A 24069-nucleotide genomic window follows, 5' to 3' on the forward strand; every position below is an offset into this window, starting at 1 on the left:
TCCCTAGATGGAGTGCTAAATGCTTCTCTATTGGTTTTCGGGCTGGACCTGGACCTGCACCTGCATGCAGCATTTCCACGATGCATCCCTCTTGTTTGGAAAGATTCGCTGTTGCAAGCCCTTCCGTTATTCGGTGTTTCGGCTCTTCATCCCTGTGGACCACATGACAGGACGAGGGGCCTTGCCCTCAGGGACTTGCAGCAATGTTTAAAGACCACCACCCGGCAGGGCCGGGAACTAGTGGTTCTAAAGTTGGCTGCGTTTCCATGGTGTCGGTCTGGGAGCCGTGGGGGCGGGCTCACGCAAGCGCCGAGGGGGTGGGTGGGAGGATTCCGAGTGTGGGCGCGCAGGCGCCTTAAGAGACTGTGAAGCCGGTGGCCGGTGGCCGGGCGGCACCAACAAAGATGGCGGTGGCCCTTGCGGCGGGAGCAAGCTGGGCAACAGCTGGGGTTAAAGCTGCAGCCCGGCCCGCGGGGAGGCTGTTCGGGGTTATGAGGGGGTGGCCCTGAGCTGGAGCTGGACCCCGGCTGGCCTCCCCCGCCGCCTCACCGGGGGGCAGGTATGGGTCGGGACGTTATGGCGGGGTGGGGGGGGGGAGCTGAGGGAGGACGGATCCAGACCCCAGAGGACGTTCACCACAAAGGGAGAGGCTCGCGGTGCCCAGCCGGGCCTGGGAGAACTGGGCTGGAAGAACAGCATTCTCGGACCGCGGGGAATATGCCGCCGGACCCCATAGCCAATCAGCGGCCTCGGCCTTTCTGCCCTCGAGGGGGGCGGACCCGGGTAAAACCCCACTGTGGTGGGAGAGGTGCAGAAATTAGGGGTCAAATAGTTCGTCCTCCAGCTCAAACCATTGCCCCTTGAGCCCAAATACCAAGTGGGAGCCCAGAACTGGAGGAGGGAGTGGATTGCAAATCACCCATTTAATCGGCTTCATTTGCAGCCCAGAGAGGCAAGGGCTGGGGTTAGAAATGATGTCTTTTGGACTGATTCCTGCATCTATGGTCCCAGGTCTGGGGCATATCTCACTTGACTAGCCAGCTATGAGGATTTTTAGGAGTTTGTGGATTATAAGGACAGCTGAGATTGGGACTACCACTGGCTCTTCAGTAAATCTGTATTCTGTAGAGGGGGTGGGGCGTGAAAGGTCAAAATGATGGGCCACTATTCAGTCATTAGTTTATTCAAGGGATACTAAGTATTTTCTTTGTGTCAAACATTGCTAAGTTCTGGGGATACAAGAACTGATTTTATGGACGTGATTCATGCCCTTGGTACATACATGTAGAAGCCAGCTTGCATGGTAGCCTATATCTTCTCTCTCTTCCTAATTCAAATGCTGACCCTCTGTTCTTCTCAGGTCCAGCCTGCGGTGTCCACAATGCCCCAGGCTTCTGAGCACCGCTTGGGCCGGACTCGAGAGCCACCTGTCAATGTACAGCCCCGAGTGGGAGCCAAGATACCATTTCCTCCCCGGGCCCGCAGCAAGGAGCGCCGAAACCCAGTTCCTGGGCCGAACTCCATGTTACGACCTTTGCCTCCCAGGCCAGGTCCCCCAGATGAAAGGCTCAAGAAACTGGAGCTGGGTCGGGGTCGGACCTCAAGCTCTCGTCCTAGAGGCCCCCTTCGAGCAGATCATGGGGTTCCCTTGCCTGGCTCACCACCTCCAACTGTGGCTCTGCCTCTCCCATCCCGGACCAACTTAGCCCGTTCCAAGTCTGTGAGCAGTGGGGACTTGCGTCCAATGGGCATTGCCTTGGGAGGGCACCGTGGCACTGGCGAGCTAGGGGCTGCACTGAGCCGCTTGGCACTCCGGCCTGAACCACCCACTCTGAGACGTAGCACTTCTCTCCGGCGTCTCGGGGGCTTCCCTGGTCCCCCTACCCTGCTCAGCATACGGACAGAGCCCCCTACTTCCCATGGCTCCTTCCACGTGATATCTCCCCGGCCCTCTGAGCCTTTCTACTCTGAGGACAAGATGGTGAGGACTTGCCAGCACATGTGGTCTCCCTTGCTCATGTTCCTCTTGCCCTAAACTCTCTTGTCCTGATATGGCTTTCCTGTTCCCTTCTCCAAGTCCCTTTGTCAACCCCTCATTACACCGGTGGACTCTCCTCCTTTCTGAGGCCTTCTAGATATTATTTTGGGTTGTATGTGACTCTCCAACGTGGTGTGCCATTCTGGTCCCTAGGGAATTAACCGAACTATTTAGAATTCTTCTTCGGGTCCTTAGGCCCGCCCTTTTAAGGCAACTTCTCTCCTAGGACTGGGCCTAGACCTAATTAATCCCTGGGCTGAGGAGGGGCGGGGTTCGGGCACCTGGGCTGAGGAGGGGCGGGGTCCGGGCACCTACTGATGTGGTTGCCCATTTCCTGAGCTAAGTGAACTAAGCTGCTTGCAGTTGGAGCCAGCAGGAGAGGGTGCAAGTTGGGGCCACGGGGGCAGGAGGGGGATTTGGGGGCAGTAAAGTGGGGGTGGGGAGCAGCTGGGCAACCATGCCAGTGCTCGGGGAGTTGCCTCAGGAGCTGCAGCGCCGGCTAGCTGGGCAGCGGAGTAAATGGGGAATAGGTGTGACAGCCATGGCCGAGTCTGTGGTACACTCAGCTGTGATGGGTTTACTACTCATGACTAATGAGGTAGGAAGACCAGTGAGGGAAAGCGGGTCGGGTCGGGGCACAGATAAGGTGGGGGGAGACGTTCAGCAGCATGCTACTGCAAGTGCCAGGCAGAATATGACTGTACTCTGACCTTCTAGGCTCATCACACACTGCTTCTGGGCTCCGGTCACGTTGGTCTCCGCAATCTGGGAAATACAGTAAGAGCCATTTTCCTGTCCTTTCTCTGTAAACGGAATGTTAAATGGTGCCGGGGGTGGAGACAACCTGCGGATTTGGGGAAGGCACGGAGGAGAGCGCCGGAGCTCTCTTAAGGAAGGCTCGTGGGCACAGACTGGGAAGGTAACGACAGTCCCCGCTGCGTCCCCAGTGTTTCCTGAACGCCGTCCTCCAGTGTCTGAGCAGCACCAGGCCTCTCCGAGACTTTTGTCTTCGAAGGGACTTCCGGCAAGAGGTGCCTGGAGGAGGAGGCCGAGCCCAGGAGCTCACGGAAGGTGGGCAGCAACTCCTGATCTTCCGTTCTCTTCCCCCAACCCCTTCAGTTCTGTCCCCCGAGGCATGTGGTTCCCAGCCCTTCAGCCTGACAGCCACACCCATTTTCCCAGTTCCTCCATTCCGAGAGGTTCTCTAGCCACTGAATCTCCTCCTGCCTGCTCTTCTGGACACTCATCTGTGTATTCCTTCCCCCACTGTCACACCAACAGCCTTTGCAGATGTGATTGGTGCCCTCTGGCACCCTGACTCCTGTGAAGCTGTGAATCCTACTCGATTCCGGGCTGTCTTCCAGAAATACGTTCCCTCCTTCTCTGGATACAGGTGGGGAAACAGAGGAGAGGCTTTCTCTCTGACCAAGTCTGGGGCCGGGGCCAAGCAGGGGTACAGCACCCTTGTTCTGAGCCTTGAGATTTTCCACACTGAGGAAGTAGGGACCCACATTTGGGCAGGGAATACGGTGTGTGGACTAAGAGGGGATCAGTTGTCCATATTCTGTCTGGCTGTAGCCAGCAGGATGCCCAAGAGTTCCTGAAGCTCCTCATGGAGCGGTTGCACCTTGAAATCAACCGACGAGGCCGCCGGGCACCACCAATCCTGGCCAGTGGTCCAGTTCCCTCTCCACCTCGCCGAGGAGGGGCTCTGCATGAAGAACCTGAATTAAGGTAAGGGTTGCTCCCCCTTGCTCTTCTCTCCAGTAGTTCTCTCAGTAGCATTCAATCTTCACAGAACTCAGCTAACTGAAACTGGAAATGTAGTACCTAGGGGAGACCCTTTAGCATAGAAAAAAAAATGGCTTTGTAAGTACAAGAAAGGACGGAAGGGAGGAGGAGGGGGGAAGTGGAAGGATGCAGATAGAGGTAGAAAATAGTGTTAGGGATGCCACTAAATTGGGAAAGGAGGGGCCTTTTACAATAAAATATACCAATGGGGCTTATAGAGGAAGGATGACATTCTTCCTTTATATATATTCTTTTTTCTCTCATCTTGGATTTCCCCAGAAAGTTTCTAGAAAAAAATTACTCCTTTGGCTAGAAATTTAGGGGAGGGGCTGGTATGTGGATAGGGAACAGGGCTCTGTGGATAATTTCAATGGCTTGGGGGTACCCAGTATTACAGCCTTCTCATGGGCGCCCCCTCCCTTCCCTTGATCTGTTAGTGATGATGACCGAGCCAACTTAATGTGGAAGCGCTACCTGGAGCGAGAAGACAGCAAGATTGTGGGTATGGAATGGGGCAAAGCGGTGGGGGGTTGGGCTCGGGAGAAGAAAGAGGGAGAGCTAAGCCGGATGATGAGTGGTGTGGAGAGTTGGTGGCAGTGTTGAAGTTAGAAAGGCGGATCCAGCAAGGGAGTAGGAAGAGACAGGATTCCAAGAAAGCACCTTGGGCACCCAAGAATGACTTTCTCCCCTGCCGTTTTGCTTCTGTCTAGACCTGTTTGTGGGCCAGCTGAAAAGTTGCCTCAAGTGCCAGGCCTGTGGGTATCGCTCCACGACCTTCGAGGTTTTTTGTGACCTGTCCCTGCCCATTCCCAAGGTGGGGTTCCAGAGGATTCCAGGGGTGGATGGAACATGGGTTCTGTGACCCACCCCTACGTGTGGGTGGGAACTATGTGGATCTCTAAAGCAGATTTGAGGCCTGGATTGTAAAAAGATAAAAGATTTTAAAAAGTGGGGGGTGGGGAATTCAGAACCTGCTGACCCTTACTTCCCCTTTTCCCCCAGAAAGGATTTGCTGGGGGCAAAGTGTCTCTGCGAGATTGTTTCAGCCTTTTCACCAAGGAAGAAGAGCTAGAGTCGGAAAATGCCCCAGTATGTGGGGGATTACAATGGTGGGGGACCTGGGGGAGTCTGTCTGGAAAAAAGGAGGTGCATGCTTCCTCAGTATGGGAATAACATGACATGTCTGGGTGTGTGTTAGGGTCTCAGATATGTCATAGTATGCCTATGCTAAAGGGGAAGGGCAAAGCAATGAGAAACATACTAAATTTATATGTGAATTGGGGTGTCAGGAAAACCAGCTGAGGCGAGAGCACATTGACCTTACACTATTTGCTGTTTATTTAGGTGTGTGACCGATGCCGGCAGAAAACACGGAGTACCAAAAAGTTGACAGTACAAAGATTCCCCCGAATCCTCGTGCTCCATATCCTAATCTTCAAGTTCTTATTTCTCTTAGGATATCTCCCATACATTCTGTTTCCTCACCTTCCTTGAGCAAAACCTGCCACCCCAACTTTCTCCCTGCCATCTTTCAGGACCTGTTGGGGGAATGGAGGGTACTGAATTTACCCCTGCAGCTCCCTTAGAGACTCTCAGCCCCCCCTCCCCCAAATGCTCCTTAACCAGGGCTTAGATCTGAATCGATTTTCCACCTCCCGAGGCTCCATCAAGAAAAGTTCAGTAGGTGTAGACTTCCCATTGCAGCGACTGAGCCTAGGGGACTTTGCCAGTGACAAGGCGGGTGAGTCCGGTGGGGAGTGTCCTGGGGATCCTTGGGGAGGGGGACACAGCTCTTGAGTGTAGAAACTGAGCCGCTCTAACCCACAGGAAGCCCCATCTACCAGCTGTACGCCCTCTGCAACCACTCCGGGAGCGTCCACTACGGGCACTACACGGCCCTGTGCCGCTGCCAGACTGGTTGGCATGTCTACAATGACTCCCGGTGAGCACGGCCTCTTCATCAACTCCCACCCCATCCCACTGCCGCCCTGGCGCCTTCCCCTCCTACGGGGCCCCCAAAAGATGAGATCCTGACAAAGGGATCTCCTGAGCTCTGCCCCGGGTACCCTGAGGGTGCAGTCTTGTGGGAAGAAGGGCGGGGAACACGCAGGGGTGACTACAGCCATTCTCCATGTCCCTTTTCAGTGTCTCCCCTGTCAGTGAAAATCAGGTGGCATCCAGTGAAGGCTACGTGCTGTTCTACCAACTGACGCAGGAGCCTCCTCGGTGCCTGTGACAACCGTCTTGAGCCCTGGCACCTGTGAAGACCTTTTCAACACCCTTAAGCCCCCAGGCTCCCCATTTACCTCAGAGACGTCTATTTTTGTGTCTTTTTAATCGGGGAGGGGGGGTGGTTGTAGCTCCCATTATTTTTTTTATTAAGAAGCACCCTTCCACCTTGTTTCCGGCCCTATGTACAGAGCTCACCAGGCCCTTGACCATGTACAGCCCCCAGAACCTCTGCAATCTCACTTTTTGTGAATAAATTTATTAAGAAAAAGTGATGTTCGCGTTTGTATCTGCGTTAAGAGGGGACGGGGGATCCAGAATTCGGTTCCATTGGGGCCTTTCTGGGACCCAATTCCGTCTCTGAACAGACGGGGGCGCTCTCGGAGCAGAAGGGAAAGGACAGGGATGGAGCAGGCCCCACACTTGTGCCCTAACAGTTCAGTGGTACAAGGAAGACAAACCTTGAGACTCGTGAGGCCGCGGAGAAGCCTAAAACTAGAGTGCAGGCATTGGCACGCCGGGATGTGCCGGAGAGGGGCACTGCCCCTCGAGAGCAAGGCACCCAAGAAGCCCTGTTGACAAACACTGTTCTCGTTGCCGGGCGGCCCTGGCTCCCGTAGGCCCTGACTGTTGCTAACATCAAAGAGCTGTTTATAGAGCCACCTCCCCACGGACTGGCCTCCGAGTGTCTCTCCCTCCAACCAAGGCTCATGGGGCCCTCCCTCCAGGGTTCTCCCGGCAGGCAGGCCCGGGAAGCTGGAGCTGGGGAATGCTAGCTAGCTCCCGGATTCAGCTTTCCGCTCTCTTGACCCCGGGGAAGGCAGCGCCGGGTACTGCGACTAACTCTGATTAGGCAACGAACCGGTTAACCTGTCCCACCGAGCGGACTCGGGAAGTGGCTGCTACGTCACTGCCAATTCGGCGTTTTCATTGGCGGATGTATGCAGAGCTCGCCAATCCAGAACCGGCCTCCCAGGACCCACCAATCCAGACGCGGGAATGCGCCGCGCAGCTGCGGGCCGCCAGAATGGAGTGGACGGAGCGTCGGAGGGACCCCAAAAGTTGGGGGCGGGGATACCACACTTGAACCTGCTCACCAGCTAAGCCTGGGAAAACCGTGTGCTGCCGAATTCTGGGCCCCCGGAGGGTTTGAGCTGGGGAGATAGCGTGGGCGTGGGCCTTATCTGCACACTGACAGGAGAGACTGGTCCTAGGGCCTCTCTACCACTCATTTTCCCCCATCTCGTGGGTAAGTCCTGGCCTCTGAACGAAGACCTGACTCTTCCACCAGCACTTACAGGCGCGTCCTGCCTTAGAGGCTCACAAATCAGTAAGTGCCCAGAGGTGGGGGTACGGGACCAGTGGGGGTTTCTGCAGTGGTAAAAACAGGGTGCCTCCAGTTCTGCCGGGTTTCTCCACCTTTCCCCTAGGCCTTACAATGGGCCGGACTGTGATCGTGCTTGGTGGAGGTATCAGTGGATTGGCCGCAAGTTATCATCTGATCCAAGGCCCCTGTCCCCCTAAAGTGAGTCCCCACTAGAACCAGAGAGAGACTCTTTTGATACTCAACATTTCCAGCAAAAACTGGATAGATTTTTGTCCCGTGGAATGTGCAGCCCACTCCCCGTCCTTTTCCCAGTGCCTTTTCCCTGCACCCACAGTGTCTCACTTTTGGCGCCAGGTGATCTTAGTGGAGGGCAGCAAGCGTTTGGGAGGCTGGATCCGCTCGGTCCGAGGATCAGATGGTGCGATCTTTGAACTTGGACCTCGAGGCATTAGGCCGGCTGGAGTGCTGGGAGCCCGAACTCTGCTCCTGGTGAGCATCTTGTGGACTTTATAGGGACAGGTAGTGGAGGAGAGTTTTCCAAAGGGATAGAGTTGCAGAGGGGAAAGACATTCGTGGGGCCAGTTTCTCTTTAGTGTCTCCTCTTCCTGAGGGCTTGTGGAGAACAGGTTTCTGAGCTTGGCTTGGAGTCGGAAGTCTTGCCTGTCCGAGGGAATCACCCAGCTGCCCAGAACAGGTTCCTGTATGTCGGCGGTGCTCTGCACCCGCTACCCTCTGGCCTCAGGTAACAGCTCACCTCATAACTGTACACCCCATTTGTTCCCTGTCAGCCTTTCCGGCCACAGGGGTTAACTGAATGAAAATAACCCCCAGAAGCTGGGAAGGTGACTCATTCAGGAGCTTTCTTTTCACCGTGACTTCCTCCATGCAGGGGGCTACTCCATCCTTCACCCCCATTCTCCAAACCTCTGTTTTGGGCTGGGCTGAGGGATTTGATGAAGCCCAGGGGCAAAGAGCCTGATGAGACTGTGCACAGTTTTGCCCAGCGCCGCCTTGGACCCGAGGTGACACTACTCAGAGGTGGTCTCAAACCTCTCCCTTCCTAAATCAGCTGCTGCGTGCATCTAGGGATGCCCTCTTTCTGTTGTTGGAATCTCTAAATCTCAGTCCTGGGAATAAGTGCCTTTCTTCCCTTCCCATCCTTGTGTTACAATGGGAACACCCCCCCCCCAACATAAACTCTCTCCTTCCCTCTCCCCTCCCAAGCAGGGGCAATGAAAATCAATCAGGGTGGCTTATTCCTTGGCCCCTCAGACCCAGTCTTATCCTTAAGGTGGCCTCTTTAGCCATGGACAGTCTTTGCCGAGGAGTGTTTGCAGGCAACAGCCGTGAGCTCAGCGTCCGCTCCTGCTTTCCCAGTCTCTTCCAAGCCGAGCAAACCCACCGGTCCTTATTACTGGGGCTGCTGCTGGGGGCAGGTGAGGGGGTGGGTGGTCACTGGTTCAAAGGGTGAAGTGTAAAGCCTGACAAAGTGAGGCACTTCATACAAGGGGTACTATTTTGATAGTATGTGTTTTGCCTCCTTCTAGGACGGAGTCCACAGCCAGATTCCTCATTAATTCGTCAGGCCCGGGCTGAGCGGTGGAGCCAGTGGTCACTCCGTGGAGGGCTGGAGATGTTGCCCCAGACCCTTCACAACCACCTAACTAGGAAAGGGGTCACTGTCTTCGAAGGTCGGCCAGTCTGTGGGCTCAGCCTCCAGCCAGAAGGGCGATGGAAGGTAGGAGAACCCTCTGGAGTGTACTAAGCCTGTATCAGTGTTACTGGTTTTGTTGTCGCTGATGTTATTTTGAATATTGCACAAATATACTTAGCAAAAAGTCTCATATGAAAATGTGCACGACCCAATTTTATACCATAAACAGGCCCTCTGGGGAGAGATGTGGACTTCTCTGCTGAACATTCCTTTCTTTAAACTTGGTCCAAGACTTTAAAACATGATGGTACTGTTTCCTCATATGACTACCATTCTAATAGTCTGTTGCCTTCTTGTTGCCATCTCTACGTACCTATCAGTCACAAAATTCATAAAGGCATCAAAGTCCTACAGTATTCCTCGGATATATCTGCCACCTTTTAATTTCTATGATAACTTCTTGTCCATAAATTTCTTCTGTTGTGGAGTGAGCAGGGAACTGAAGAAATAGCTCAACAGTTAAGAGCACATACTGCCTTTGCGGAAGACCTGGGTTCAGTTCCCAGAACCCATGTGACTCATAACTGCCTATAATTCCAGCTAAGGGGCTCAGGCGACCTCTACTGGACTCCACAGGCACCTGCACTCATGTGCACACACTGGACTTACTGTTTTCTTGCCTTAGAGAAGCTATTTAGATATTGGCTACCTCAGGTTCCTAGGCTTTATTTGTGGGCCTTCCTCAAAAAGCCCTTAGGTATGTGAATAGTAGCGCTTGTGAGTGTCTGGGGACAGGGAAAGGACAACCCACCTTCATTGAACATTTCAGAGCAGCCACACTGGCTTCTTTCTGGATTATACAGAGGATTTGTATTGTTCAGATGATACTGTCATTCATATTCTTTATCCTGGGTTAGCATCCAGACTTTCCTGTTTCTTGGGTACCTGGGAAACTAAGAGTGAGGCTGCAAATCTCACTTAACTGTAAAGTCTTCATAACACTCTCTCTCTCAAATGTTATCACTCAGGTGTCTCTAGGGGACAGCAGTCTGGAGGCTGACCACATTATTAGTGCCATTCCAGCTGCAGGTAATGGAATAGTCCCTCCCTTTCCCTTACCATCAAGAAGCAATAGCATACCTTCCTATGCCAGCAGGGCCACACTGGGTTCCTGAACTGGTCATCCCTGAGGGATTCCTATAGACAAAGCTAGCCTAGTATGAATGCCTCTGCCTGATCCCCAGTGCTCAGCAAGCTGCTCCCTGCTGAGGCTGCACCTCTTGCTCGTGTCCTGAGTACCATCACTGCTGTGTCTGTCGCTGTGGTCAATCTGCAGTACCAAGGAGCTTGTCTGCCGGTTCAGGTATGAGAACGAGGAGGAGGAAAAGGAGGGGAGACAGAGGCTCAGTGAGAGCCCTTTCTTCCCTCCTGATTCACAGGCATCTTCCCCTCCAGGGATTTGGACATTTGGTGCCGTCATCAGAAGACCCAACTGTCCTGGGGATCGTGTATGACTCAGTTGCCTTTCCTGAGCAGGATGGGAACCCTCCACGCCTCAGAGTAACTGTGAGAGAAGCAAACTTGGGTTTCCTCTGTGCCTTAGCGCAGGCAAGTGCAGGATGGTCAATGCTGTATCTCCTCACAGGTGATGCTGGGAGGCTACTGGTTAGAGAGACTAGAAGCCGATGGCCATGACCTGTCTCCAGAGCTGTTCCAACAGCAAGCACAGGAAGCAGCTGCCACACACTTAGGACTGAGGGAGCGGCCAAGTTACTGCCTGGTCCATTTACACAAGGTGAGCTGAGATAAACTCTTATTAGTTCCCCGTTGAGAGCAAGAACTAACATGCTTATCAGTAGGTCAGCCAAGGCCTTGGAAACCAGCAGTAAACTTTCCCTTACACCTTATCTCTCCCTAGAACTGTATCCCTCAGTATACACTAGGCCACTGGCAAAAACTAGGTAAGTGGGGGAAGCGGCTGGGCTGAGGAAGTCAGACCCCAGCTACATAGCATTCCTTTCGTCCTCCCTTGCCTTCCAGAGGCAGCTCTGCGTTTCCTGACTGCTCAAAGGTTGCCCCTGACTTTGGCTGGAGCTTCCTATGAGGGGGTCGCTGTCAATGACTGTATAGAGAGCGGGCGCCAGGCAGCACTCGCTGTGCTGGGCACAGAATCTAACAGCTGATTCCCCCCCCCCTCTCCCGCTCATGAAAATAAAACTTGCTGGAACTTGGTCTTGCTGTTCTGTCAACCTCCAGGCTCGTTGGGGCTGGGGTTGGGGGGTGGGTGAGGATAAAGTGGTCTGGTATACAGAAAACACGAGCAAAAGGTGAGACTAAGTCCTTTATTAGAAAAGGTATCAAAATCCCAGCCCCCTGGGCCAAGACCACAGGAGCTACTCCAGCACTGGCAGGAAATGCCCTGGCAGGGGCTTCCTCCACCAGAACAGCTTCTTGGGAACCATAAATAGAATAAATATTCACAGAGCTCCCAGGAGAAGCCAGGTCACTCTTGGAAAGGAGTGACATCCATGGACGAGGAAGAGGCTTGGGGTCCAGCCCTGCGCCTACCCCGGGGGCCGGGGACTCCTAGGATTCGTCACATAAAATGACCTCAAGGATTCACAGTCATAAGCCCTGACAGGTGGCCCCTAGAAAGAGGAACCTCCAGGTCTAGAGGAGCCCAGCTCCAGTCTAGCAGTGAGGAGAGGTCCCTGCCCCCCAGCACAGCACTAGGGTTTAGTTCCCTCACATCCCTCCGAAAGCAGTGAGGAGCAGAGGGCGTGGGGAACACGACCCCTCTGATTCAGTTTCATGATTAAAGTGGACAGAGAAGAATCAGTGTGAACCGTGGGGAGCTGTGTGGTTGGCAGTAGGCAGAGGGCCAGGCCTAGCTGGGGGCCGGCGATGCAGCATCTCTTGTCGGAAGGCCTGGGAGGAACCCGGTGGGTATCGGGGACCAGAGGGAGCCCGAGGACCTCGAGGGTCAGTCCCAATGTCTGCAGTGATGTTGGTATAGAGAGGACCCAGCTCTCTAGCCAGCAACTGGTATGTCAGTGAATTCATTCCATCTTGTGTCCAAGAATTCTGGGTACGGACCAGGAGGTCAAATCTGAGGGTTAAAGGTTTAAGACTAAGATCTAAAAGGCACAGTCTGGGACTTAGGGGCATTTAGGAGTTTCCTGAAGAGAGGAAAACTGGGACCCCAGCAACCATTCCCGTCCTACCTGTGGGGGTTTTCCTCATTGCCCTTATCCCCTCTGTGCTTCACCATCTTGTAGTGCCCCACAGAGGTGGGGGGTCGGGAGATCTTCATCCCAGCCAGGCGAACCCTATGAGAGAAGGGAAGGAGTCTTGGAGGAGCTAGAATGGAAAAAAAGTTGCTGGCAGGTAAATGAGAAAAGTAAAGACCATCAAGGAAGCGATGACATCTGCCTGGCAAGAACAGAAAAATCAAATAAATAAAAACTGCCAAGTATGAGAAGGCCGGGGAAGATCAAATAGAAGAAGGTGAGGTTGTCAGGCAGATCTAAGTCCGCAGGGCCCGATGCCAGGAGCCCTGGGGCCTTACAAGAACTGGCAGAGGTAGATAGGTCACTTTCAGACCTCCTTTTTAAATGGCTCCTAGCAGTTGCCCTTGGAGTCTTGGGAGGACAGAGAAAGGGGCCATTTTATCTAAAGCGCAGAAATGGCGGACCCAAACTCAGCCATCTCTGCCTCTTCCCCTTTGGGCATTGAAAGTGGGGCTTACATATGCGAAACACACATGTGACCACTGAGCTGCACCCCCTACCCCAGCAAGTTTTACTTAGAAATAGTGTCTAAGCTCCCCCACTCCTTTCTAGCTGCTGCCCTGTGTAAAAGAGAAGAGCAGAAGCAGACAGGTGATCAGGACCTTAAAGAAGCCCCAGTCTGAAACACAGAAGCAAGAGGGGGAGGTACTCTGACAAGGAACTGAAAAAAATACATCTAGATTTATTTTCAGGGTATAAAACACACACACACACACACACACACACACACACACACACACACAGATGAGAATTCACATAAAGATGTCATTACAGGGGACATAAGGGGAGGCAATGGATCCAGGATGCCAAGCTCAAATACACTACACACGAAACTGGTTCACTGGAGGCTAAAGGTAAGAATGTTTCACATGCTAAGAAATGAGGTGGCATTATGTCAATCATCCTCTCCACCTTTATTTCCTTTTAAGAAAGGAAGGAAGGAAGGAAGGAAGGAAGGAAGGAAGAAAGGAAAGAAAGAAAGAAAGAAAGAAAGAAAGAAAGAAAGAAAGAAAGAAAGAAAGAAAGAAAGAAAGAAAGAAAGAAAGAAAGAAAGAAAGAAAAAAGTGATTCTGGGCTATATGGAGCCCTCTCCCCCATTCTCACAGAAGTAGTCTCTATGTAAGCCTATCAGAATGAAGAACTAACCTGTCTTTAGGCCCCTTCCTGAGATCTAGAATTCCATATTTCCAGGTGATTTTACCTCTTTTCCCAAGAATATAATCAACCAGGTCTATCTAGAAAACGGAAATCTGACAGAATGGGCAGCAGTGGGCAGAGCCTGTCCTGGGTAGACTAAGGTCAACGGAAAGGAATGGGCTCAGTGCAGAACCAGGAAGTTAAAGATCTATGTCGAAAGACTGTGGCCAGGGTTTGGGAAAGAGGTGTGGCAAGACGTCTGACCTGGTGGCGATGTCATCATCCTCACCACCCCAGCCCCAATATTCATTGGGGAAGCCGTTCATCTTCAGGTACTGGTCAGGAGTGAGGGCCGAAACCCCACCGAAGTACTGGGGGTACGGGAGGCTAAGGAGAAAAAGATCCTTGTAGTTCACAAATTTAGAGCATCAGCCCTACCCACAATCCCCTTAGCTCTCATCCTCCTGCGAGGCTGGTCTCCCTGCTTTCTAGTACCCTTCTATGCCCTCTACCTGTATCCAAACTTGTTCATGGCAACAGCAACATGGCGAGGTCCCCGGGGGTCGCACACATAGAGGTTATGGTCATTTTCTGGAAGGAGGTCCACATCATGTAAGAACAAGCAGTCCCATTCTTCATCACGCAGGGCTTCCCGCACCCCAACATTCAGGAGTTTGGCTCTGTTAAACGTTCCATTTCCAGCCTGGAAGGTAACAAAGGGGACCAGGCTACACACGGAGAAAGTAGGCAGCATGCATGCTGAAGGAAAAAGAGGACCATCGAAGCGGCATACGGGGCTGGCCCAGAGAAGGGAGAACAAGATGAACAGCTGAGCCCGTTGGTACCTGACTGTAATTCCAGCACTCGGGAGACCGAGGCAGGAAGATCTGGAGTAGACTAGAAACAAAACAGGGACTAGAGATGGGGCTCAGTCGGTAGAAGCTTATCCAGCAATCATTACGGCCTGGGCACAGTGCCCAGCACCAAACCAAGTATGGTAGCATGGGCCTGTAATCCCAGCAGTGGGAAGGTGGATGCAGGAGGATCCGAAGTTAAAGGTCATCCTCAGCTACATAGTAAATTCTGAGGCCAGCCTGGGCTACATGAGACCCTATCTCAAAAAATAAAACAAATACATATTTGTTTTGCACATACATATAGGCAGGCAAAATACACATAAATAAATTAGTTTTAAAAAAATTGCAGAACTAGTATTTTAGCTCATCCTTGGCCAATTCCAAATTTGCATAAGCCACAACAAAAGAAAGATCATAGAAAAATATAGGAGAGTAGGAATACCCTACCAGAATAGGGAAACAGACCTAACAGAATAAGCATGGAACGAACAAAGTTGACCAGCAAGGCTTCTCCATTATCTATTGTCTGATCCTCTTAACAATTATCCCACAGACCCATTAGATGAGAGAAGAGACATTTATTTGAGGGTTCCTTAACATCAAAGAAAGAGTAAGGAGCTGGGCATCGGTGGCTCACATCTTTAATCCCAGTACTTGGGGGGCAGAGGCAGGTGGATTTCTGTGAATTTGAGGCCAGCCTGGTCTACAGAGTGAATTCCAGGAAAGCCAGAGTAACCCTGTCTCAAAAGAACAGGCTGGAAAGTGGGGTTACCTGGTGGATGACATAGATGCCATATGCAAGCTGCTGGCGCTGCAGGAAGGGGTGCAGGTGATAGAGCAGCAGCCGCAGGTGGTGCTCCCTGGCACGGTGGGGCACGATTATGGCCGTCCGGGAGCGTGGCTCACATTCCGCAGGACGGTACCGGCCCCCTGGCTCCACCCGGGGATTCCGCTCCACAATCTCGGCGAGCGATGGCACTGGGCTAAAGGATACTGACACGGGACCCACTGTTGGTAGGAAACGGCAAGTTCAGCAATCGGAGGCACAAGGAGAACATGGGTAGCAGAATCTGAGAACACCTCTGGCCGAAAAGCCTGATTCTGGGCTCACTTCCCCAAGGGCTCACTCATAAATCTACCAAGCCTTGGATTTCCCTCATTAAGGCAGCTCCACAAAGCCTAAAGCCACAGGCAGGCTCCTTACCTTAAACTACTTACTTTCTTATTTTAGGGTTCTAGATAACTCTCTCTTGTCCCACACTGAAGCTACAGGAGAAGAGCACAAGGACTTCTACCTAATAAAGCCAAGACTCATCTACAAGAGAAGTTATTCCTACCCTGGGGCATGAAGAGCTCATAAAATGGGCACGCGGTGGAAAGCTTGTGACCCAAGAGCCTAATCTGCCCTCTGAATTCACAGGCCACTCTCTCAACATCAGGCCACCTTAGAACACATTAATCTAAGTCTCAGTTCATGCCAACCCAAGACTCCCTGCCCCCACACCTTGTTCTCTTCTTCACCTTCTTGCCTCTGTACTCACCTAAGAAAGGAGATCTCTCTGGACAGTAAGGCAGAGCTTGAGCTGGGAGAGCCCCTGCAGCTCCAGGGGCCCCGGGCAGGTGACTGAGGTTAGTATAGACATCATGGGGATGAGAATAATCAAACGTTGGGCCCTGGTCCCGGCCAAAGAGGGCACTAAGGCTTCGGAAGCCCCCTAGTGACAGATACATCATAACTGCCAGCTGGGAGCCCACAAGCAGGGCCAGTGTGCAGGGCCTCTCCAGCAGCCTCCGCAACATCCTGCCGAGGGCTAGGGAGAGAGTGAAGGAATTTCTGGAAGCCAACAGGGAGGGAGAGAGCATGCCAGCAGAGACATCAGCAGGGAGAAAAGTGGTGCCGGGGAGAGGAAGAAAAACAGGCAGAGAACAAAGTCACAATAAGGAACACAGCTATAATCAAACAAGGGGGGAAAAACAAACCCAGAAGGTAACCAACCACGAGCAGTCCGTATACAGATCACTAAAGCTCAGGTTTCATTTTCATCCACTTCACCCGCTTTCAGTCTCCACCCTCAAGAAAGCTTACATCATTCAAATCCCAAGTCCATTTCAGAAGTTTTTAGAGTCCCTCCAGTCTTACAAAAGAACAGACACACACGCACCTGTGTTCAAGCTGTCTTCTTCCGGATCATGGGGGCTCCAGGAGGTCCCCGGGGAGCAGAGATGTGAGGCATTATCTAAAATTGGAACTGTCACGGAAGACAGAAAAAGGCATTCCAACAGCCAATCTGGGACCAGCGGGAACAGAAGCGATCAAGGAGAACCAGTCACCTGTACAGCAGAGATCAAGATCAGGAAGAAACACGGGAAGTGCGGGGAAAAGTGATTGGAAAAAGAAAAGACGCCAGGTCAAGTCTCTCTCGGGCTACCTGCAGTGGAGTCGCAAGTGTCAGGTCTGTCCCTCACCCTCTACTCCAACAAAACGAGTTTGTTCGGGGATTGGGGGACAGGGAAATGAATGGAGGCCAAACTATTCAAGAGGCAAGGCAGTTGTGACAGTACCTTGGAGTGGCCTAGAAAACAGAGTAGAACAGGAAACGGGTTCTTTCTGTTCTTCACGTCCCAGGGAGCGCCTCCGCAGGTGCAGGGTGCATGACCACCTGGGAGCTGCGTGCAAGCAAGCAACCCTGGAGCGTGGCCCAGAGAAGGGTGGGGTGGTGTCCTCTACCTTTTCCACCTTTCTCCAAGCCTAGTGGGGGTGGAAAGGAGAGGTCTAGGTGAACGGAGAGGGAGGGGCAGGACAGAGTCGGCCCAGGACACCAGGGCCGGCTCACCTGGAAGGGCGTGGCCAGCGCTGTGCGCGCGCGGGGGATGGGGATTAGAACCTCATTCTTTGCAGGCACGCCCATCCCACCAATCTTTTGGGTTTGTCCCTACCGTGCAACGTGAAGGCAACCGGCCCGCGTCCACATTTCCACCCGAGACCCTGTCTATGCTCAATCTGGATTTCCAGCCTTTACTCAGAACTTCTCCTCCCCACCCCCGACCTCCCGAACCGTTCTCCGAGGATTCTCTCTCCAAGGTTCCAAGCCCACCCTACCTGGTCTGCTCCCCGTCGTCACCGCCACTCGGACGGCCGGGCAGGTATCGCCGCCGCCATCTTGGAAGCGGGCGCTGGAGGCGGGGCCCGCGTCACGGGGCGGAGCCTCTGGCGGGCAGGCGCAGGGGCCCGGTACCGCCTAGCCTGCTAGCCCCGTGGCCGGTCACCTGCACCACCGAGAGGCTCGCTAAGGTCACAGAGGAGTCCCAGACCCCGGCGCTTCCTCTCCACCTTAGTCTCCTAACGGGGTTCCACTGCTCACCTCAGGGCACAGCAGCTCAAAGCCCTTGTATCTCAGTAGGGCGGAGAACCAGTTTCTGATGCATCGGACGACCTCACCCCAGGGTAGGCTGAGCCCTCTCTCTTCCCCAGGGTGTCAACGGCGCCCCCTGTAGCCTAGTGCTACTTAGTTTCTCTCTGAGGTTACTGTAACGCATTTGTATCCGCAAGGTATTATCGCAAAGGCCTTGAAATGCAAAGTTGGTTAACAATGAAACAGAGTGTGTGGACGGAAAGGCAGAGTCGGCTATGATGTAAATATGCTTTCCTAGGTAGTGGACTAAATTGGACGCTACAACGATGTGCAAGCTATTTAATCCTGTGGCTTCTACCAGCCCATAGCTTATTGTTTCTTAGAAGCAAATGTTCAGGCCAAGGAAACAATAAAAGACCAATTATGTACGGTGTTTGCCTCAAAAAGCGCACTGTCTCCTGTGTGTGTTGGGGGGGGGGGGACCAACTATAGTGCAGTGATCATGATGACCCAAAAGGACACCTCGTTCACATGTGGCTATCCTGGGCAAGCTTCTCAAAATTAGTCATGTCTAACGGGAAGCCTGAAGGACTTGTCTACAGCATATCTTGCTTTAAACATTGTTTTTATGAAAGTTATCTTACAACTCCGTATAGGTGAGTAACCTGCACGAAATTCTATCTAGTAAACACCACTTGGAGAAAAAACCAAAACAAGTATTTGTCTCTATTTTCTCATTCAAATTTTTTTTTTTTTTTTTTTTTTTTTTTTTTTGGTTTTTTTTCGACACAGGGTTTCTCTGTGTAGCTTTGCGCCTTTTCCTGGATCTCGCTTTGTAGACCAGGCTGGCATCCAACTCACAGAGATCGGCCTGGCTCTGCCTCCCAAGTGCTGGGATTAAAGGCGTGCACCACCACCAGCAACAGCAGCAGAAGCAGCAGGAGGTAGGATTCTCTTCTTAACCAAATATTAGATACACTCTTCTCGGCTAGGCCCTCTTTTTAACTAGATCTTATCTTTGGCCCTATCCTGGTCCTGCCCAAACAGTTTTATCCAAAAAGAATCCTGCCAAACCAGGTAAGCAAGAGTTGTACCACCATCCCCTTGATACCTGATCACCCCCATCTGCCTTCAGGTCAGTGATGTCATTTTGAGGCCAAACACAGACTCATTTGACTCACTGTCAAATTCCCACATCCCTGTTCTTCCTGCCTCCCTCATCTTTTCCCTCTTACAGTCATCCTGAATGAAGTCTCTCTTACTGCTCTGAGTGTCAGAATATAGCAAGTATGGATGCTGAGATTGGCGACTGGAGCACTCAGCAGGTGGTGAAATATTCTAAGCATGGGAAAGTAAGATGAGGGGCGACAGGTGAAAGCACTTGATGCCAAACCCGAAGACCTGAATTCAATTCCCGAAAACCACTGGGTAGGGGAGAACTGACTCCCACAGGATATCCTCTGAGTCCACACATATACACACATTTACACACATGTGCTCACACATATATACACAATCAGTCAATCAATCAATAAATGTGAAAAAAAATGGAAAGACTGTAAACCACTTAAAAAGAGTGTAGAGCTGAGGATGTAGGTCAATGGTGGACCACTACAATTCTTAATGCCATGGTTTTATCTGAAGGGCAAGAAAAAGGCATGAAATTGCTCTGCTCAGAATGTTTCTCTGATGGAGAGGTGGAGCTTTTTTTTTTTTTTTTTTTTTTTTTTTTTTTTTTTTTTTTTTTTTTTTTTTTTTTGAGACAGGGTTTCTCTGTGTAGTTTTGGTGCCTGTCCTGGATTTCGCTCTGTAGACCAGGCTGGCCTCAAACTCAAAGATCCACCTGGCTCTGCCTCCCGAGTGCTAGGATTAAAGCATGTGCCACCACCGCCCTGCTGATGTGGAGCATTATTAAAGTGGTCAAGGTTGGAACTAGATCTCCATCTCAGTGGTTATTTGTTTAGTCTTGGCAAAAAGTAGAAAGACAAGAGTCAAGAAGGCCACGTAGGCAGTTACTGTAGAATTCAACAGTGAGATAAAGCTTATGCAAATAATGTATTATTAGAGCTAGAGAGAAGGCTCAGTGGTTAAGAGCACTCATTGCTCTTATAGGGGACCCGGGCTTGATGCTCAGCAGCTTTACACAGCAGCTCACAATCTTCTGTAATTCTAATACCAGGGATTCAATATCCTATTCTGGCTCCCAAGGACACTAGACATATATGTGGTACACGTATATACATGCAAGCAAAACACTCACACACATAGTTAAATCTTTTTGTTAAAAATAATATGAGTGACTGGATGTTGTGGTACATGCCTTGGCTAGCCTGGAGCTTACTTATGTAGACCAGGATGGCCTCACCTGCCTCTGCCTCCTTAGCACTGGTTTGTTTTGTCTTTTTTAAACAGGTAGTACCATCTGGTCTGGTACTCATGGCAATCCTTCTGCCTCAAGCTCTCAAGTTCTGAGGGATTATAGGCATGAGCCACCACATCTGGCAGATAGGGTTCAATACTTTCTTTTTTAAATTTTATTTATTTTTATTTTATGAGCTTTAGTATTTTGCCTGCATGAATGGCTGTGTAAGGGTGTCAGGTTCCCTGGAGTGACAGACAGTTGTGAGCTGCCATGTGGGTGCTGGGAATTGAACCCCAATCCTCTGGAAGAGGAGTCAGTGCTCTTAACCGCTGAGCCATCTCTCCAGCCCTGGGTTCTATTCTTTCAAAAACTGACCTTCATGTTCTTTCCTTGCTTTTTTGGGTGTGTGTGTGTATAGTGGTACATGTGTGTGCATGTATGTGGAAGCTGTAAGTCATCTTTGGGCGTTGTTCTCTGGGAGCTGTTCACCTTGCTGTTCTTTTAGTTATGTTTATTTCTTTTTAATTTTTTAGATTCAATTATTTTATTTTGTGTGTATGAATATTTTGTCTTTATGTATGTATGTGTACCACACACATGCCTAGTACCCACAGCAAACCAGTAGAGGGTGTTGGAAACCCTGGAACTGGAGTTACAGGTGGTTGTGAGCTGCAGTGTTGCGGGGCTGGGAGCCAAACCTGGTCTTCAAGAGCGGCAAGTATTTTAAACCACTGAGCCATCTCTTCAGTCCTTCACTTAGTCTTTTGAGACCAGATCTAGAACCTGAGATTTGCTGCTTTTTTTTAAAAAATATTTTTTAAGGTTTATTTATTTATTATGCATACAGAAGAGGGCGCCAGATCTCATTACAGATGGTTATGAGCCACCATGTAGGTGCTGGGAATTGAACTCAGGACCTCTGGAAGAACAGTCAGTGCTCTTAACCTCTGAGCCATCTCTCCAACCCCAAGATTTGCTACTTTAGGCTAGGTGGGCTGGCTAGCTACTCTCAGAGAGCCTGTTCCCACCTCTGTTCTAGGGTTACAAGATCACTGTGGCATGCACTTCGCCAACAGAACTGCTTCAGACCCGTTTCTGCTTTTTGAGGCAGTCTTCTTTTTTCTTTCTTTTCTTCTTCTTCTTCTTCTTCTTCTTCTTCTTCTTCTTCTTCTTCTTCTTCTTCTTCTTCTTCTTCTTCTTCTTCTTCTCCTTCTCCTTCTCCTTCTCCTTCTCCTTCTCCTTCTCCTTCTCCTTCTCCTTCTCCTTCTCCTTCTCCTTTCTTCCTTCTCCTTCTCCTTCTCCTTCTCCTTCTCCTTCTCCTTCTCCTTCTCCTTCTCCTTCTCCTTCTCCTTCTCCTTCTCCTTCTCCTTCTCCTTCTCCTTCTCCTTCTCCTTCTCCTCTCCTTCTCCTTCTCCTTCTCCTTCTCCTTCTCCTTCTCCTTCTCCTTCTCCTCCCTCCCCCTCCTCCTCCTCCCCTCCTCCTCCTCCTCCTCCTCCTCCTCCTCCTCCTTCTTCTGTTTGTTTTTTGGTTTTGGAAGCAGAGTTTTTCTCTGTAGCCCTGGCCATCCTGGAACTCACTTTGTAGATTAGCCTGGCCTCAAACCCAGAGATCTGCCTGCCTCTGCCTCCTGAGTGCTGGGATTAAGGGCATGCACCATCACGCCTGGCCTGAGGCAGAGTCTTCTTACATAGCCTAGGCTGGCCTCGAATTCCTGGCAAGTCTCCTGCCTCAACTTTCTGAGTGCAAGAATTATAGTAATGTACCACCACACCCAGCAGGATTTTTTTTAAGACTTATTTATTTATTTTATGTATATGAGTGCTCTATCTGCATGTATGCCTTAATGCCAGAAGAGGGCATCAGATCCCATTATAGATGGTTGTAAGCCACCCTGTGGTTGCTGGGAATTGAACTCAGAACCTCTAGAAGAACATCCAGTGCTCTTAACCCCTGAGCCATCCCTCCAGCCCTGCCCCCCCCCCACCCCAAGCAGGATTTTTTACCTTATTCTTGAGACTCATTTTCCTGATCTCTCTCCCCTCTCCTCTTCCTCCTTCTTCTCTTCATCCTCCTCCTCTTCTTCTCCCCCCTCCACCTCTCTCACTCTTGTGAATATTTGCATATACATTATCAAGAGAATGTGCCTAACATGTCTCTGTCAGGGTGTGTGTGTGTGTGTGTGTGTGTGTGTGTGTGTGTGTAAGATGTGTGTTGCTGTTTTTGAGAGTTCATGAGGTCTTTTGTTAGTTGAAGACTATAAAGGATGCTTAAATATACTTCCACCCTCCTCTCCTTCCCCAGGCTAATTAAGTACTCGGAGCCTGTCCCCATATAAGGCCCTGTCTGGGGTGTTGTTGAGTATTGTTGCTCCCCCCCAGCTCCTCTGGCTCCCCTCTTTCTAAGCATATTTAGAAGTGGTGGTTTCCTCCAGCTGTCAGCTGGTTACTCTCGCTGCCAAAGATTTTGGCATCCCCCCAGCAACAGTTAATGGGGAAGGGATTCAATTGGCTCCGAAGCATCATTCTCTTAGCCAATCAAATGTTAATCCTTTGAATCCACCCCCTTGCCCCTTCCTGACCAGCTCTGACCAATGAGATACTGCTTTATCACTGTCAACCTACTATTTTAGAGAGAGAGAAAAAAGTACTGTATGGAGAGGGAAGAAGTAGAGCAAGAGTTCATGTAGGAAAATAAATACCCATTCCACAGCACTCCAGAAACCCTGGCTCTCCCACCACCACCACAAAAATAGGGATTGGACAAAAGCCCAGATTTCCTCTGCTCTAACCACAGAAGTGAGACTGTCAGGGCCAGGCAGGAGGGGTTTGAAGAAAGTGGTCATTCCCAGTTCAATGAGTCTTTATGTATAGCATTTGCTGTCTCATGAAATGAGATAGTCCGAACTCTGTTTGAACTTGTTTAAGGAATACACTCCTTGTCGATCTTTTTCAAGTGCCTCAATGCTCCCGTTTCAGTGCCTCTTTCTATTTCTACTTCTTTTTTTTTTAAGATTTGTTCATTTATTATATAGACATAGTATTCTGCCTGCATGTATGCCTGCAGACCAGAAGAAAGGGCACCAGGTCTCATTATAGATGGTTGTGAGCCACCGAATGGTTGCTTGGAATTGAACTCAGGACCTCTGGAAGAGCAGCCATTATTCTTAACCACTGAGCCATCTCTCCAGCCGCTCAACTAGTTCTATATCACATCATAGTTCAAACCTACAGAGGCAATACTTAGATTGGGGAGCTTAAGCTCATCTTGGCCCATATATGAAAAGGTATACTCCCTCACCTCCATTTCTAGCAAGAGATTGTTGGACTCAACTTCAGGATAGGTATTATGTGAAGCTTATATTCTGGCTCTGGAGGGGTGGAGTATGGAAGATTATTCTTAAAAGGGGTCAGGAGTTGACTGACATTGAGGACTGGGATCCTTATTTTTTTTTTTTGAAGGGCTAGCTCTTTCTGACCCTCTTTCACTATACAAGTTCACCAACTCTCTCAATCACAGAAGTAGCCTTTAAACTCAATAGTTTCTAAATTTTATTTGTTTTTACTTTTTTATTTTTATTTTATGGATATCAGTGTTTTGTCTACACGTATGTCTGTGCACCACATGCATGCCTAGTGCCCACAGAGACCATGTCGTAGGATATTTTGATCGCACTCCTGCACTCCTGAGACTGCCCAGTAAAGTTATACCTTGAACTAGGAGGCAGAGCCAGCAACTGGTTGACTGGAATTGGCCATGGAGAAGCCAGCAATTTGGATAAAGAAGATGCACAGAAAGGAAAGTCAGGGACTGGAGTTTGAGCTTCCTCTTGGTTCTGGCATGAGGGCAGAACTCACCTCTTGAAGTCTCTCCCACCAAAGAGCAAGATCAGCTAGCTGCTACTCAGCCTCTCTGAGCCAGCAGGTTTTCACCCCAGCCTTTGACTCCTGAGTCTTATTGACACATAGAACGATGGAGTCTTGATTTAAACCCACATATCACAGCTGCAGCCGAACCAGGGCTGAGGGACTGGA

At 50.8% G+C, this 24069-nt stretch overlaps 3 protein-coding genes across 15 annotated transcripts; 2 read left to right on the top strand and 1 right to left on the bottom strand.

The window, feature by feature from the left end:
• Window positions 1–353: 353 nt before the first annotated feature.
• On the top strand, window positions 354–6330 carry Usp21 (ubiquitin specific peptidase 21). Its single transcript, XM_037211263.1, has 13 exons — window positions 354–559; window positions 1361–1981; window positions 2756–2815; window positions 2986–3109; window positions 3320–3431; window positions 3617–3772; window positions 4267–4331; window positions 4540–4643; window positions 4832–4918; window positions 5174–5252; window positions 5463–5570; window positions 5657–5771; window positions 5975–6330. The coding sequence occupies exons 2-13, from the start codon at window positions 1382–1384 to the stop codon at window positions 6063–6065; spliced, it is 1701 nt and encodes a 566-aa protein (XP_037067158.1). The 5' UTR covers window positions 354–559; window positions 1361–1381; the 3' UTR covers window positions 6066–6330.
• A 700-nt stretch (window positions 6331–7030) lies between these two features.
• On the top strand, window positions 7031–11271 carry Ppox (protoporphyrinogen oxidase). Of its 7 annotated transcripts, none has more exons than XM_028860095.2 (13): window positions 7032–7388; window positions 7459–7583; window positions 7740–7874; window positions 8012–8127; window positions 8275–8407; window positions 8677–8821; window positions 8933–9123; window positions 10068–10128; window positions 10284–10402; window positions 10495–10605; window positions 10685–10834; window positions 10958–11000; window positions 11080–11271. In XM_028860095.2, the coding sequence occupies exons 2-13, from the start codon at window positions 7497–7499 to the stop codon at window positions 11220–11222; spliced, it is 1434 nt and encodes a 477-aa protein (XP_028715928.1). In that variant the 5' UTR covers window positions 7032–7388; window positions 7459–7496; the 3' UTR covers window positions 11223–11271. The 7 variants fall into 7 exon arrangements, with proteins under 7 accessions (XP_028715930.1, XP_028715928.1, XP_028715926.1 ...); XM_028860093.2 differs by having other exon boundaries at window positions 7489–7583; XM_028860096.1 differs by lacking the exon at window positions 7032–7388 and having other exon boundaries at window positions 7494–7583; window positions 7996–8127.
• A 91-nt stretch (window positions 11272–11362) lies between these two features.
• On the bottom strand, window positions 11363–17534 carry B4galt3 (beta-1,4-galactosyltransferase 3). 7 transcript variants are annotated; one of them, XM_037211266.1, is made up of 8 exons: window positions 17424–17534; window positions 16886–17072; window positions 15865–16654; window positions 15096–15331; window positions 13979–14169; window positions 13731–13853; window positions 12264–12368; window positions 11363–12148 (listed from the first exon to the last, which is right to left on the bottom strand). In XM_037211266.1, exons 3-8 carry the CDS (start codon window positions 16184–16186, stop codon window positions 11875–11877), a joined length of 1251 nt encoding a protein of 416 aa, XP_037067161.1. In that variant the 5' UTR covers window positions 16187–16654; window positions 16886–17072; window positions 17424–17534; the 3' UTR covers window positions 11363–11874. The 7 variants fall into 7 exon arrangements, with proteins under 7 accessions (XP_037067161.1, XP_037067164.1, XP_037067163.1 ...); XM_037211269.1 differs by having other exon boundaries at window positions 15865–16134; window positions 16486–17072; XM_037211268.1 differs by having other exon boundaries at window positions 15865–16157; window positions 16486–17072; window positions 17424–17533.
• Between the last annotated feature and the right edge of the window lie 6535 nt (window positions 17535–24069).

The sequence above is a fragment of the Peromyscus leucopus genome, chromosome 15 (genome assembly GCF_004664715.2).
Source record: "Peromyscus leucopus breed LL Stock chromosome 15, UCI_PerLeu_2.1, whole genome shotgun sequence".
NCBI lineage: Eukaryota > Metazoa > Chordata > Mammalia > Rodentia > Cricetidae > Peromyscus > Peromyscus leucopus.